The sequence below is a fragment of the Onthophagus taurus genome, chromosome 7 (genome assembly GCF_036711975.1).
Source record: "Onthophagus taurus isolate NC chromosome 7, IU_Otau_3.0, whole genome shotgun sequence".
Taxonomy (NCBI): Eukaryota; Metazoa; Arthropoda; class Insecta; order Coleoptera; family Scarabaeidae; genus Onthophagus; species Onthophagus taurus.
The window spans coordinates 17155873-17173012 of NC_091972.1; the positions used below are offsets into that span (position 1 = coordinate 17155873).

At 33.6% G+C, this 17140-nt stretch overlaps 1 protein-coding gene across 4 annotated transcripts in view; it reads left to right on the plus strand.

Annotated features, from left to right (window-relative positions):
* LOC111413795 (nucleolar protein 4) overlaps window positions 1-16828 on the plus strand; it is a 266342-nt gene extending 249514 nt beyond the window's left edge. For 3 of the 4 annotated variants that reach the window (XM_023044921.2, XM_023044906.2, XM_071197863.1), the window contains 6 exons: window positions 981-1124; window positions 1875-2081; window positions 2173-2334; window positions 2430-2605; window positions 14772-14980; window positions 15180-16828. In XM_023044921.2, coding sequence (XP_022900689.1) covers window positions 981-1124; window positions 1875-2081; window positions 2173-2334; window positions 2430-2605; window positions 14772-14980; window positions 15180-15343 — 1062 coding nt within the window. In that variant the 3' untranslated portion in view covers window positions 15344-16828. The remainder of the gene's footprint in view (window positions 1-980; window positions 1125-1874; window positions 2082-2172; window positions 2335-2429; window positions 2606-14771; window positions 14981-15179) is intronic. The other variant, XM_023044914.2, reaches the window with a different exon arrangement.
* Window positions 16829-17140: the final 312 nt, after the last annotated feature.

A 17140-nucleotide genomic window follows, 5' to 3' on the forward strand; every position in this document is an offset into this window, starting at 1 on the left:
CATATCAATATAGTTACTCAATTTTCAACAATATATATCATCAGCAAACCGAGGTCGAATAAGTAGCATTGCTTCGACCTCGGCTTACTCAAGTAATGTCACATACTCTTCGTTTAAAGATGAGCCAAGGTCACTTGCGGCCGAGACGCTATAACACAGGTTAACTTGATTCGTATTGATATGGTAATATTTGTAACGCTCTTGTATACGCATCGTTTAAAGACATTTCAAACGCAGCTGCTATCATGGCGAACAGTTAAAAATAAATCATGAAATTCTTATAAAATTAATCACTTGTATTCAAATTCCTCCACTAGTAAAAAAAAGGTAAGAAATTAACATAGCGTTTAATGTACAAGTAATTGACATAAATGAATACGATCTAATTAATCACTGCGTGTTGAACACGTGACACGCACACGGTTTTACCTACAGAATAACGGTATCGGCGACAAATGTTCCGTGGTAAATGACAGCGAGTAACATCTGCAAAGAACGAATGAACGGAACACGGGCTGGAGAAAAGATGCGCGTTCCTAATCGCGGTTTATCGCCCGATTTTTTTATTTCAGTGCCACTTTTATTGGCAAAACGTTCCCATCGGAGGGATTTATCGAGACGCGACCCTGTATGGTCTCTCTTTTCTCTGTTGAAACGACCGATAATTCACCATCGTCGGCGGCAGCGGGAATAAGGTAGTTGTGCCGCCGCCGAGTCATCTGGGTTAAAAGAAGCCTTCGTTCTTTCCTTGGAATCTCGATTTCCCATAGAACGTCGTCGATCGTCTTCTTCTTATACAATGGACAACCTTGGATTGACACAGCTGTTTACCGCGTTAACGTTACCTTAATAATACCTGCATAAAGTCTAACGTTAAATTATTCTTATAGGCCTCTTTAGAAACGTTTTTTGTTTCTCTTTGTATACTTTTTTAGTGTAGTAGCAAAAAATTTAATAAACACTTTTTTTTGTTATTTCAGAGTCCTGTTAATGCGGAAACTGGATCTGCACATGATGAAACTAGTTCTAGTGGTAACAAGGACGATGAGGATGATGATGACGATGAGAGTGATGATAAAATTGATACTCAAACTCACGATCCTGAACGACTCAAAGCTTTTAATGTAAGAAAATTTGATTTAATAATTGTACTTTGTTAAAAAAAGAATTGTTATTGAAGCTGTTTCAACAACACAATTTTTTTTTTTGAGACAAAGAAGTATTTGGTCGTTACACTGCGATACGATCGTTTTTAATATCGGCTATAACAATAGTTTTACGGTCCAAAACAAGAAACTTCCACCTTATGTGCGATTGTAGAACGTCGTCGCTAGAAGTGCCTTTATTTGTACGTTTACAAAACCACTCGGGGATTGGCGAAATTAAAGTTTTGCCGGCCCCCGGTCTATGAGCAAAAGCACAAATCGATTCGCCATTTTACGGCTGGTCGTTATAAAACTTGTAATATCGAAATTTTACCGTTTTGTTTTATCACCAACATTTTTACATTTGCCATTTTACTGTCTTGTTTTTGTATTATACTTTTATTTCATTTATTTTACACAAAAAAATCAAACTTTTCTTCTGATGATATTTATCAGATTTATGCTCAACCAGCAATAAGCTTTCGTGGCATCACGCAAGTTCCGGTCGATAGTTTAAGAACGAGAGAGGGTAAATGGAAATTCAGTAAAGCTTATGGGCATTAGGTTGGATATAGTATATCCCGTTCTCTAATAGGCATTGACACTCCAACAACATCCTATTAGACAAAGCGCGCAACAAGTGTGTTTACCATTAAAGTGGTTTTAGCTTAATCGATCCAAATTGAGAGAATTCACTTTGCAAATGACATTATTAATTTTTCTTTATAGATGTTCGTTAGATTATTTGTCGACGAAAACTTGGATAGAATGGTTCCGATTAGCAAACAACCAAAAGAAAAAATACAAGCAATCATCGATTCTTGTACACGACAATTTCCCGAGTTTGCCGAAAGAGCACGAAAACGTATTCGGACGTACCTAAAATCGTGCAGGCGAAATAAAAGGGCGAGAGATCCTAACTCACCATGGGATGCTGTGAGTAAACGAAATTTCTTATCTTATAAGATAACAATAGATTTCGCATTTCGCCGCTTTTAATTTTAATCTTCGAAAATGTAACCTGCAGTTTGATTTTTTTCAGACACGACCAACTCCGGCTCACCTCACTTCAGTACAGGCTGAACAAATTTTGGCTACAGCCTGCGAAAACGAAAGCCATAACGCAAAACGGATGCGATTAGGCTTGGAACCAGTTAGTCAACCTATGCCACTACCTCCAGGATCAACAGTAAGTTGATTAAATAAATTGGTACTAAAACAAAGCTGATTTATAAAGAAATTGATTTAGCTAGAGATTGAATTGATTTCTTTTTTTTTTTTAAGTCAACTGATACAACAGCGCCCATAAGTAGAGGTTTAGACTTTAGCGGATCAACGCCTATAAAAATAGAAGCGGAATCGGTTTCCAGTGTATTTCCACCCTCGACAACACCTTCAACAACGCCCAATTCGGTTACGAAAGGGATGTCGTTAACGCCGGACATAAAACCAAATTTAAAGTGAGTATTAAGCTTTTTGTCTTAATTCTTTAAATTTAATACAAAAAATATCAAACGCATTTAATGTTACGACTTGAATTGCAATTGTAATACAAGCATAAAATAGCTGCCCAAAGTTCTTTGAGTTGCAATTCTTTTCTTTGTAGATTTTTTTATAGCCAGCATAAGCATTTGATAGATTTGCATTAACTTTTGAAGTTCTTTCAAACTTACTATCATGTTTTTCAAAAAAAGCCATTGCTTTGTGAAGGTGCTCAAACGCTTGTAGAAGTATTTTCGTTGTCAAACCTTCAAATAGTTCAATATAACCTTCACTGTTGACTTCTTCTTGTGTTTTAAAATTTAACAAATATTCGTTGATCAGAGATCTATCATGCGAAGCAAGGAGATTATTTACATCTCCTCATTCTACTTCTAGATCTAGCTCTTTTGCCATTTCTTCAATGTTACAATCACTATCTATCCCTGCACATAACCTTTTCAAAGTTTTCTGTATTGTTGTTTCCTTAATATCTTTCCAGCATCTATTTTAATATAATCTAAAATGTGGAAACTCTTGCAAGTTCCTAAGATCTCACGGTCCCTGCCTTCTTCATTATCTATTGCCTAAAAGACATCTTACAGTGACTAAAAGATAATATTAATTGATAATAGTAAAATCTTAGGCGGAATCTTAATCTTCTTACAATACGCAGTCAACCAATCTTGAAAAATAACTGTGGTTTTTCAGTGCTCTAGGGTTTTCGCTTTGGTAAATTAACATTGGTTTCAGTTTTATAATCCCCGAGGCGTTACTGCCCAATAAATGTATTATTCTGTGTTTTGCTGCTTTGTAACTTGGAATAGACTCATCTTCTTTAGCGATAAATGTTCTTGTAGGCATTTTTTTTCCAAAACAAACCTGTCTCATCAACAGCCCTCCTCTCTTATAATTTTTTCAACGAATTTAGCTGCACTTTCAGTGTCTGCACCACCTGCTTTCCCTTGCACTTTGATGTTATGTAAATTTAACCTCTACTTAAACTTTTCAAAAAATCCATGACTAGCTACAAATTTAGTATCTTCCGTTGTTTCCCCTTTCTTGGCTTTTAAATCATTAAAAAAACTGTGAGCTTTATATTAATACTACTTATACTAGACTAAGACAACGCACTGAAGATGCCAAGTGAGATCTTAGCGAAACCTCTGCCCTTTTCCAAAGGGAACCAACAAGAGGAATGGATGATATCTCAGACCGACCACAGCAACACATACTTGTCCATCCGTGAAGCACTACGCATTAATATTAATAATAATCTTTCCATATCTGAAATAATTGCATCTCTTTTTCTAATAACTGTTGTTTTAATTGGTGTACCACTCTTTATTTCATCAACAATGTTATTAATTGTAGTTTTTGAAAAACATTGAGTTTTTAATAAGAGTTGATGAAAGCCTGAATATCAGCACACAAAGAATTGCCATCGAATTAATTACGATTGGATACTGAGAAATCTCTTTTATTGTTTCTATCTTGTCGTCTTCTATACACAACAATTAACTTGTTACTACACTAAAGATGGTACTTGCAAACTGTCACAGTTACCATTTCAGGTGCTTAACTTTAAATATTTCCTGCTAATCCAAACCGTACGAATTTGGACATATTGAGGTAAACCTAATATTGAATAATGTTCTCACCTAACTGTATCCCGGGAATTTATAAGTTGCACTGGGACATAGTAGTTTGTTGCGCAAGAGCAAAGTAATCAGTGTAGTGAAAACGCATCAAGCATACTAAAATTTTAGCCACCTAAAACTAAACCCAACCCAACCCAACCCAACCCTAAATTATTGTCTAAATGACATTAAAATATTTTGAATTCAACCCAACCTCATTTTCTCGCATTTGAGAAACAAGTAGCCGAGATTCGTCTCAACACGGCTGTACTGCGATAAGATGTTCTACTCATCGACTTACGCTTCAAGGCAGGTCTGAATTTTCCTCTCTGCACGTTTTTTAACCATCATAGTCGGTCTCATGACCTTTGTCAATGCGTCCACTCTCATTTCCTCTTCTATCAGTAAATGTGTTTCCACCCTCATGGCTCTTTTATGAGGAGTTCAATCCTCTTCTTTTCTCCACGAACCTAATGCAATGGAAGATGAGGTGCTCAAGAGTGTTGCTGCATCCAAAATTGCATCCATCAATTTCAAGCTTTAATTTCGTGATCATGATCGCTTGGATTTTTGTAGCACCCAGCTAATCTCGTGTATTCTTGCCATCGTTTAACTACTTTTCTGTCATCTGCTGGTTCATATCTGTTTTAATGCATCCTTTATTCTCCCAGTTCTTTCCTCTCTCCTAAACTAGGAAGTCCAATGATCCGTGCCTTAGGATGTTTACGTATTTTTTATATATCAAGATCGTTTGATCCTCGGCATCAATCTGGATAGCAAATTTTGAATCTACGCTGCTCTTTGAGATATAGATTTTAAGCGGGCTGTTATTCTGAGATCTTTGCCCAGAGTTACCACTTTAATGGTAATATCGGTGAGTTTCTTTCTCCCCCGTTTCTGATTCTGCCTTTTTGACGCCCATATTTGTTACGCATTCCACGATTATTTTAATGGACTACTAGGCTTTGTCAATAATTGCATCTTATGTCACTACATCATTTGCATAGCCCACGAATCTAATTCTTTCCTTTTGCGTTAAGGATAGGATTTCATTGTAGTATGTGCTAGCCACAACTGATCATTGTCTCCATTCTCTATTTTGGAGGAGACTCGTCCTTTGCAAGTATGTCCACAAGAGGCTTTGCTCCTGATTGCTCAAAGACGAATTTTACCTCGTCCCAAAAAACTGTGTTAAACGCGTTCCTGATGTCAATCATTACCACAACGCGAAATTGTTTGTGCTGGAGGCAATTCTTCGGAGAGCTGCAGTCCTCAAGCAATCATTAAAGACATGCAGGAAGGCTTCGCTTCAATGCAGACTCTAAGTACTTTGTTAGTGCCTCTCATCTCCGCCAGCTTGTTAGAGGGATCACCCTGTCGTAATGATGGTTCTCTTCTATTGACTTCTTCCAAGACTGTTGAAAAGCTTATACTGCGTTTATAATACGAGTTCTTAATAAGGAATCACTTTCAGACCTAAGCTATTAAAAGGAAGCAACCATAACTTACGAGGTAGCCGAAATCTTGCTTGCAACCGAGGTAGAATAACTTAAGCCTTGAAACAGATAAAAGTAGAAATCAGTTGCGGCCAAAAAACTATAACTTAAAAGATTAAAAAGTTAGTAGCCGAAGTCGCATGTAGCCGAGTTTTATCACTTTCTTTCCTTCAAGCTTCTCCGCCCGAGTTTGCTACTTTTTTCTCTTCCTCCATCTTCTTTGAATCCTGTACTACACAAGAAAATTGTGTAGTCTCCTCTGTTTCCATTAATTCCATTCTATCTTGTCTCTCCTCTTCTTTACTAAATTTCTGACGGTAATTATTTTAATATGTTTTTTGTATAATTTACTAATGAATGTTTTTTCAATGCAGTCGTGCCTGATGACGAGATATTTTCTCGAAACATATGTTGCACCAATATCATTTAATAAATAATTTTTCATCGTACTTAATCTGAAGTTTATTATTATTAAGCTAACTTTCTGTTTTCATCTGCTCCTATTAATGTTGCCTTAGGAGATAGGAAGGAGCTATCATCTTAATTTTGAATGCTTATACATCTTTCATATCCGGTATGTCTACTCTTGTATACACTCTGTGTCGAACAATTCCATAGTCTAAATTTTTGTTCGCTCTTGCACTCTTTTCCTAGATGCTCTTTCCTCCCGCAATTATAGCAATAGGTACTTCGATTTTCCCTTGTGCAGTACTTGGTAAAGTCTGATGGTGATCAATATCTTGAAAGTTAATCCTACACCTTAGCCTTTTTCCATTCGTGAATATTAGCTTCATCCCCTTTTTACTAGTTCTTACTGTGATTGCACGCGTGTATTTGGCATATGGTCTTAATTTGTTCAATTTAAATTCTATGTTGCCTCCAGGTCTCTTCCTTATTGCGTCTTTTATCTCATTGATCTTTGTTGCTGTGGCCATTCCTTTTATAATTATTATTGTTTTTTTTTCTTTTATCTCTTATTCCTGTCGTCGTTATGCTTCTGGGTCAGCGAGAAAATTTAGAATACGGAACGATTACTTTTTCTTCATTCCAATAATTAAATAAAAATCAATCAAAACTCGCTCCAATCAACGATATCCGCCTCAACTAAAATTAACGACTTAATCGATAACGACAATAATTATCACCACCGTTTTAACAATTAATCTGATTTTGATTGGTATCTGGTAATATTCATTAAAGCGTCAAGAACGACATCTATAAATCTAATCAATTCCTCGCCGTCATATAAATAGGTAAAAAGGAGAAGGATTAAAAATAGAAGAGAGTAAATAAGAAATCTCACATGATCATTTATCGGTTGAATCCGATGATCTGTGGCTACTCTCAAAAGGCATTTAATTATTTATACGAGATAATCGGATCGAGGAAAAGAGTTTAATTGCTGCATATACATCAATTAATTTTCCAATAACGACGATATTAAATTTACAAATAGAATTACACACGGATCATTGGCTTACCGTTAAACCACCGCCGCCACCATCATCGTTGCTGCCGCTACCACCGGCTGTTCGGTTCATCCGTTCGTCCGACGAACGAATGAGAGGTCGATTCCGACGCCAGGCGTCAATTCCAACATCACGACGCCCTTGTCTATGGAATCCTTGGACCTTGAATAAAATTGTTGAATTTGTTAATTAAAACAGTGGTTACAAAGAGGATGTTGTGAAAGAAAAGGACTTTTAAAGTGTTTCTAAAAAAAACTTTTTCCATAGAAAAACTATTTCATAATGCACGAAGAAACCTCGATAAAACGAAAAGATTACAAACCTTATATAAATAATTTTATCGGCGGAAAATCGTAAAATTTCTAACGACCACCCGTAAAATTCGTGCATCGCGGCGAAAAGGGGGTGGTGTACAGGAAGGTTGTAATTTAAGTTGCGTTTCATGGCGAAATGCACCCGGGCCAACGAGATTCCCTGCACTTTAACGAGTATACTCCCTTTGGGACTGCACCCAATCTTTCGACGTTAAAAATCCTTAACGTCAACATCACGTTTAAAATTATTCCAAAATTTTCTATCAATTATTAATTATTTTTTTTAAGATTCTTACGATTTTAATCAAAACTTTTCAATGGGGTGTTTATTATAACAAATTTGATGTTTTTATATGTTATAAAAGAACATAATAAAACCGGATATTGTTGGTTTTTAGGGGTTGAGAAAAGTTTATGGTGTACTAAATAAAAATATTTATGAAATGTTGTAACATTTTTTTTGTGTTTCATCATGTATACACGGGACAAAAATAAGTCCTTATTCTGTCATATCCTCGTATACATATTGTATATTTTCCTGTTATATTTGAACCTGTTGATAGCTTGGTTTAAGTTTTGACCATCACTGCCAGAGTTCTGTCATAGAGAAGTTGAGAAGGTAGAAAAACATTATCACATACCCTAGAGTGCTGAGACAGGGTTCAAACTACTTGGTCATGGTTAAAATGAAATTTTAAATCTTTCAAACATTAAAGACTTTTTTTAACTTCGAAATGTTAGTCAATTGATGTATAAAAGTTATTTGTCATTAATGTTACATCAACTATTCTCGAACTGAATTGTTACCCAAAAAGATTTTCTGATACTATAATAACGTTATTTGTAATAATATAGTTTTGTATCTTTCTGTCTTACTGCTGTTAAATTTCTGTTTAATGGCTATTCTGTGTCCATTTCCTGGTTAGTTGAAGGGCTCGGTGCAAAAAGCGGTCATCTCCATTTTTTCAAACTTTACAGTGTCACTAAAAAACTGTTAAACTGTTGCATCCAAACAAATTAATGCCAGCTCCATTTCTAATGCAACTTCCAGTTTACAACGGTGGAGATAGCCGTTTCTTTACACCAAACGATGCACACTGCTGAGTAGAGCCAAGTTCAGGCAAAAAAGCAATTTCATCAAAAAGTGGAGCTGACCGGTTTTTGCACCGAGCCCTTCAATTCTGCATAGTGACAAAATTTGTTAATCTTTCTTCAATATCCATCATCATCATATGCATTACCTATATTATTTCTAGGAGCCTTCTTGACTGTTTAGGAACTTTTTGGTATCTTTCTGTCTTATTTCTAATTTATTCTCGCTATCATTGGTATCGCTTTGCTATCACTCTACCATTTTCTCTTCTTCTTCTTCTTGTCCTTCTTAATTTAGGACATTGTCTAGTATGTGCCTCATTATTGTGCATTTTGCAATGTTAACATCCTGCTTTCCTTCACAATTTTTAGCAATTAGTTAAGGCTATTCTGTCAACATGGTCTCTCCAACCCTTTCTTCGCATTCTGGTATCTGTAACAATATGCTCAATGCAACATATCTTTCTGATGTTTTAGCTTTTTGTCTCATTTCAGTAGTCCTTAAAAGCTTTTTCGTGGTGGAATTTTCCGCTCTTGTTTCTACCGCGTATGTCATTATAGGTCTTATATCTGTTTTCTTTACATATTCTGTTTCTCAATATTATGTTATGTAAATACCCCGATATAATTGCTGCTTTAATTGTTTGAGCATATACTTATCTTCAAGTTTCTATTGCTGATTATGTAGATTCCTAGGTATTTGAAACTCATTACCTGTTTCATACTTTGATTGTATATCGCATTATTATGACCAATGTAACTAATAACCATAATCTTCAATCTTTGTATCAAGCAACAAATAGCAATTTTCAACAAATTCGTTCTTATTCTGATCTTTTAGACAAAATCTAATTCGTGTATGTAATAAATCATCCATATATTATAAAATCGTCATTTCCTTCATGATAATTCAGTATATTTGTAATTCTGTTTTTAACAAATACCTATAATAACATAAAATAATATAATATGGAGTTCCACCAATGTTTCAAACTTGACGACAGTTATTTAGGGAAGAAAGAGATTAGGACAGAATATTAGTTTGGTTGAATAAATTACAGATATCTACAACAAGACAGTAAAACTCTTTGTTTCCATTATTGATTATATTTACAATAATAATCAAACTTTAAATCAAAAAGCTTAACATAACCAACTTCTTATTTTAAACTTAAAAAAAGATGTTACCAACACGACCGCCAAAATAACTGTTTAACCAACTTAACGTCATTTTGATATTTTAGGAATTTTTTGAAATGATTATGGTAAATATATTTTTATATATATTTTTTGAATACCATCAACAGTAAATAACATAAGTACTGTCACTGGGTCATTATCATATTGAGATATGTACAGGGTGGGCAAATTTGGGTGTTATTATAGGCTATCTCAGAAATTATAAGAGATACGAAAAAAGTAGGTGCCATGTCCCGGTCTCTTTTTTCGAGACTAACCCAATCCCGCAAACACCAAACCTCTATCTTCTTTTGTTTTTAAGTTATAGCCAAAAAGTCAAATTTTCGTGATTTCAAAAAATGCTCATATTTCGTTTATTTTTGAAATTAGAGAAATGGGATTGATACGTTCTTAAGACACTTTTTTAAGTAGAATATACTGCCGTTGAAAAATTTTAAAAATATTTGATGATTTTTGAGATACAACACAAAGTTGTATTTTTATTAAATACAAACTATACTTGATTATGATGTTATTGAAAAGAGCATATTTTTAGCTTTCCAATGATGTATCTCATGTAAGCGCTAAAGTTCAAAATTTTGATTATAGTAGGCGGGTTCGGACAGTAATTACTACCTAATTGCTATATCGTTTCGCACGAATATAACAGAAAGTTGCTCTTGTACCATTATGCAGGATAAAGTTGGTTTTGTATACGAAAATTGTCATGATATCTCAAAATCTAAAACCGAAAAACTTTTTTTGACTACGTCATGAAATTCTCCGTAAAAAAGTGTCCATATAATGTCTTAGTTATAATACTCCACCTATAATAATAACCAAGATAATTGCACTTGTTGGTTCTTGTTGGCGCTTTGAGGTTTTCGGCATTAGCAGTTTCTCGAAAAACGAGATCATGACAGCTACTTTTTTTGTAACTGTTAAAGCTTCCGAGATAGCCTATTCTAACATCGAATTTGAACCATCCTGTATGTGGACGACAAATTCAACTTTTTAACACTTTTATGGAGGTTTTCTTTTAAAACTTCTTCTTCATACCTTGATGCGACCATCAGATCGGAAATTGTTGAACTTACTCTCATCTGAGAAGAGTACTTGATCCCAGAAAGTATTTGGTTTATCCCTTTGTGTAGTCCAGGCGTTTCTTTTAGCTACGTACAGATATTAACGGCTTTTGCAACACGTGCCTTTAATCAGTCTCGTATAATACTCTTCTAATTGTCATGGGATGAATATCCTTTCAAAAATCTTGTTTTACTTCAACAGCAATATTTGTTGACGTTATTTTTGGGTCTGCTTTGACTTTTCGGATTATCTGTTTGCGTTCCCGATCGCTTAGCTCGGAGACGGCCAGAATGCTTAGCTATTTTGAAATTTGATGCTCCTTTAAATCGTTTAATAACGCTGCAAATAGTATATCCGCTTCTGTTCATCATTTCTGCAATGTCAGCATGCGGTCTGCCTTGGTTGTGCAAATGAAGAATTATTTTGCGCTCAGATACGGTGGTTTCTTTTTGTATTCAATTCAATTGCATATTTAATGAACTACTAACTGTCAATAAGGGACTTTTGACATTTCGACTAAGCATATGTACGTTTATACCAATTATTAAGCGTACCAATAATTTAGTGCGGTGAAAATGTATACATTTTTTGAAATAAATGCTTAAAAAAATAAAAATATTAAAAAAAAATAACTGCAATAACAACTTCTCTTCATTAAATTGTCTTTACTTCTTTATTGTCAAACTGTCACTGTTTTAAAATACCTAATGTTCAAATTATCTAATGTCAAAATAATCTATAACTTATTATTCTTGTTGTTATTGTTATTTTTTAGTTTAATAATAATTGGTATTAATACAGGGTGTCTCACGTAACTGGTTCGTTAGAACTTTTTTAGGTTTCACTATTCGTAGAGGTTTGAAATTTTGGTAGCATGGGTTGTTCATTCTAAACTTTCAATCTAAAATATTTTCAAGATGGCCACCACTTCCGGTCTACCGGAAGTAGACCACAACTTTGTTATTTTAAATGGAAAGCTATAGTTTTTACTACACCTTTCAATTATACATAAAAAAATATGTTGACTTTGATAAAAGTTGTTAGTACCTACCATTTTTTGTTTTCGAGTTATTTTGATTTTAAGCTTTTTTTGGCAAATTTCACCATGCTTTTTAAAAGCCTATATCTCAGTTAACGTTCATTAAAAAAAACCTCTAAATTGGCACGATTACTCTTCAGATGTTCCCAAATAGATTGTCATTTCTTGTATCAGAGTATCTTATACAGGGTGGTCAAAAATTGAATTACTGTTTCTCCATATTCAATATCTAGAAAGTCGAAAATTTTAAATGGAATACCCAGTATTTTTTACCCTATCAGAAAGGGAATTTAATTCTCTACAAATTATCTATAAACATTCCTATACCTATTTATTGTAGTTTCCTTGATATTGGGACATTAATCAAAGCATGCACGGAATGCGGGAAAACGTTTGATTTTTTTATTAGAAGGCAATGGAATTTTGACAGTTTTTGGTCCATATTTGTGTTATTGTTGTTGTTACTTACTTTTGATCACGAGTGAAAGTCATTGTATATCATAGCAAATTATTCCAACGCCGATATTTTAAATTTGTTTTATATTCATGGCAATGGCCTCCACGATCTCCAGATTTAACACCATTGGATTTTTATTTGTGGGGTCACTTAAAAAATCAAGTGTACAATTCACCGATCAACACACGACAAGAGTTGCGTGATATAGTGATGCGTGCACTACGTACTATTGATGGCGACCAACTTCTACGGGCCACAACCGTAGAAGTCGAAAGAAGAGTTGAAAAATGTTTAATGGTGAATGGTCAGCATATCGAACAGTTTTAATTTTTTTATAATTTTAAGTTGTTGTTTTTTTATATGTTATTCATTCTAATTTCTGTTATTAAATTGTTGTTTTTCATTGTTTCATTTATTCGTTTTTCTGTTGGTTACTTTTCGTAAATAAAAGCCAGCAAGCTAAAGGTTATTCAACCATAGTTAATTGTAGAAATAATACCAATAATAATTTAAATAAATTAAACGATGAACTGTCAAAATGTCTTGGCCTGCTAACAAAAACACAAACGGGCTTTGGGATTTTATATCTGATTTTGATTAATTTTCCAATATCAGGGAAACTACAATAAATAGGTATAGGAATGTTTATAGATAATTTGTAGAGAATTAAATTCCCTTTCCGATAGGGTAAAGAAATTTAAAATTTTCGACTTTCTCGCAATTGAATATTGAGAAACGATAATTCCATTTTTGACCAGCCTGTATAAGATTCTTTGATACAACAAATGACAATCTATTTGGCAGCATCTGTAGAGTAGTCGTGCCAATGCAGAGCTTTTTTGAATGATCGTTAGCTGAGATATGGGCTTTTAAAGACCATGGAGAAATTTGTCAAAAAACACTTAAAATCAAAATAACTCGAAAACAAAAAACGCTAGGTACCAACAACTTTTATCAAAGTCAACATATTTTTTTACGTATAATTGAAAGGTGTAATAAAAACTATAGCATTCCATTTAAAATAACGAAGTTGTGGTCTATTTCCGGTAGACCGGAAGGGGTGGCCATCTTGAAATATTTTAGATCGAAAGTTTAGAATGAACAACCCATGCTACCAAAATTTCAAACCACTACGAATAGTGGAACCTTAAAAAGTTCTAACGAACCAGTTACGTGAGACACCTGTATAATTGTGGTGAATAAACATTAATTTATTTTTATCTCTTACTTATAAATACAGTGAAATTCCCCTAACTCGAATCGCTAAGGGAGCCGAAGAAAACGTCGAGTTAGAGAAAAATTAGTAGAATTTCAACTCTAAAGAAAAGAAATTAGAAATGTACTTTTCTAATACGTATATTTAACCTTTCAACTAGTTCAATAAGAATAAACAACAATCTAGCGCTGAATAACATTTATAACTAGAACTAACACTAGAACTAGAAACATTTGGATTTAGCCCTGCGTCTTCTAAGACGCCTAAACCCAAAAGTTTCTAGTTCTAGGTCTAGTGTTAGTTCTAGTTTTATACTTGCATTGTCACTAGAACTAACACTATACCTAGAACTAGAATCATTCGCTTTTAGCCGTCTTAAGAGACGTGCGGCTAAACTCGAGTGTTTCTAGTTCTAGGTATAGTGTTAGTTTTACAGTTGCAATTTCACTAAAACCAACATTAGACCTAGAACTAGAAACATTTGGGTTAAGCCCTGCGTCTTCTAAGACGGCTAAACCCGAATGTTTCTAGTTCTAGGTCTAGTGTTAATTCTAGTTTTACACTTGCACTGTCACTAGAACTGGAATCATTGGGGTTTAGCCGTCTTAAGAGACGTGCGGCTAAACCCGAATGTTTCTAGTTCTAGGTATAGTGTTAGTTTTAGTGACAATGCAAGTATAAAACTAACATTAGACCTAGAACTAAAAACATTTGGGTTTAGCCCTGCTTCTTCTAAGACGGCTAAACCCGAATGTTTCTAGTTATAGATCTAGTGTTAGTTCTAATTGTTATTCAGCGGTATTTCGAATCATAAGATCACTGTAATAAAAAAAGTTGCCTTACAGAACGGATTCAAATAGTTTATTCTTTAGAAAATTCGACATATAGAAGTTAAAGGTGAAGTAATTCCATAATAATTCAGTTCGAGTTACAAAGAAATTGGAGTTAGTGAAATTCGACATAGGACACATTTGAAACCTGGTAAAACGCTTGAACATACAAAAATGATTCGACTTAGAGAATAATTCGAGATATAGAAGTTCGAATTAGGGGAATTTTATTGGCTATTTAAAAATGATTGCTGATTTTAAAATAGTCCTTGATGGTAGAAAAACGAATCTTACAATATCTACTAAGTTTTTTTTCTTTTGTGTTGCAGCAGCAGCAGCGGCGTTTCAAGTACCGGACTGGTGTCGGCGCCGATGAATGGGATTGGCATCTCAAGTACAGCCGGTTCAGCACCAACTGCCATGTATAGACCGAATTTCTCGCAGGCGTTCCAACGGGCCGGACCATACCCTCTTTTTCCAGGGCAGGCCGGCCCATTCGCCGCCGCCGCCGCTGCCGCCACCGGCTTAATTGCAAACGGTACAAAAAACAATTTTTTTTAAACCCGCTAATTTCACTTTTTTTATTCTTTTCTCTTTTACCCTTTTACAACTTACAACTAAACTTTTTCTTTTATTTGCACAAAAACTCTTTCGAATTCATTCAACAGTTTCTCCATTTCTTATTTAGGATCTGGTCATTAATAAATTTGCTGATTTTGGTTTTTATTCGTTTTTAGGTCCTGCTGATTTAAGTATGAAACAAAAACCGTTAGTTAACCATAAGTTGAACACTGGGGAAATGGCTGCAGTAAGGCAACTGATAACTGGTTATCGTGAATCGGCGGCGTTTCTTTTACGTTCGGCGGACGAATTAGAACAACTTTTAATTCAACAACAATAAATTTAATTTCGAAGATGAGAGAATTAAGTTTGATTGTACATTTTGTATTTAAAACGAAAATGATAAAGAGAATGAACTGTTAGTCACTAATGCCATAAACATAAAAATGGTTAGAGAGCGAGTATTTAACATGTTACTATTATTATTATTGTAAAATAGGAGTCTTTAACGTCGGTTATTGCTGCTACAAGTTTTATTTCTTTTATGATTTTTTTTTGTATGTATAAAAAGGCACACTGAAACTGTTTTTCAATGGCGCACCGAACTGAATTCTTAACTTAATTAGTATTAAATACAAATGAAGAGACCGCGAATCTGTTTGTACATGTTTAGTGTAAAATCTTCAATAATATAAAGACAAAAATATATAGAATTTTATAATTGATAAAACGCAATTGTAGAAATTTTTGGGTTTGTTTTATTTTTCATTAGTTTTTGTGAGTAGTAGGCACAGGTGATAAGAAGCGAGCGGCGACATCTATCGTGCTCCTCCTTTCGACAGGGTTCTTTTAGCCGAGCGCGCTCATATTATAGGTATCTGTTGTACCGACAGATGTGTATCAGTACAAGTTGTGAATAGCACTCGTGAGATGCTGCTAAATGTAATTTTGTAAATAGCCTAATTAGATAACATAATTTGATTATTAAAAATAATTTAAAATAAATATATTTTTAATTATCACGTTATTTATATCATCCGCTTGTAGATTTTTTAATAAAAGCTATATAATAAAATAAACAATAAAATATATTTATGATTATTGTAAAAAAAAGTGATGAATCCGATGAAAAAATATTATTCTTAAATGTTTATTTATTTAAAAAAATATATATTAAATTTTACTATACAGGGGGCTATATTGTGTGAAATTAATGAAATAAAATGATAAAAAAAAAGAAATTGGTGTACCAAAGAACTTGTACATAAAACATTCGCCGATATTTAGAGTTCCTTTTATAATTAATTAATGAATCATTAATTAGTTTAAAAGCGAAAAACTGTTTAAGAAATATTCGTAATCTACTCACAGGATGATAATTTCAATTTTAATACGATAATAATACTTAACAATTAGTACTACTACGATTTAGAATACGGGACAAATTTTTGATAGAATTTAATATTTTCTATAGCAAGCAAAATTTAGTCAACACGAGAAAAATGAATACAAAAATAATGAGAGAATAAACGCTGTAAAGAGAAAAACTTTTCTGTGATTGTTAATAAATGTTAGACACTAAATTCAGGTAAAAAAATTCAAGTATGAAGTTGAAAAGTGAACTACAGATTTTTGTAATCTATATTATTATATAAAAATATAAATATATTATATTATACATGTATCTGTACTAATTATGTATTATATTTCGACATTCCATTGTAACTTTTCTCAATGTATATAACGATAATTAAATTGTATTTTCATCTGATCACACTGCCAGAGAGTTTTTTGTGTATCAATAAAATTACATCTGTGTAATTCATCTTAATTTATCAATTTCATCTTTACCAAATCCAATAATTTTATTCATCCAGGTTTAAACGCAACATCTATTTTTTCAAATATGTTTAAATAGAAATGATACTTGGGGGGCCACAAAAAGAGTGTACAAAATTGGGTTGAAACTACAAATTCATACAAAAATATCTTTATGTAGAATTTTCGTTGTGAAATAAATGTAATTACGATTTGAGTGATCCTTTAAGGTTAATAAAACGTCTTTTACAACTATGTTAAATCAACAACTTATCATAATTAATATAACCACAACTTATAGTGTGTGTATTAAGTTGCC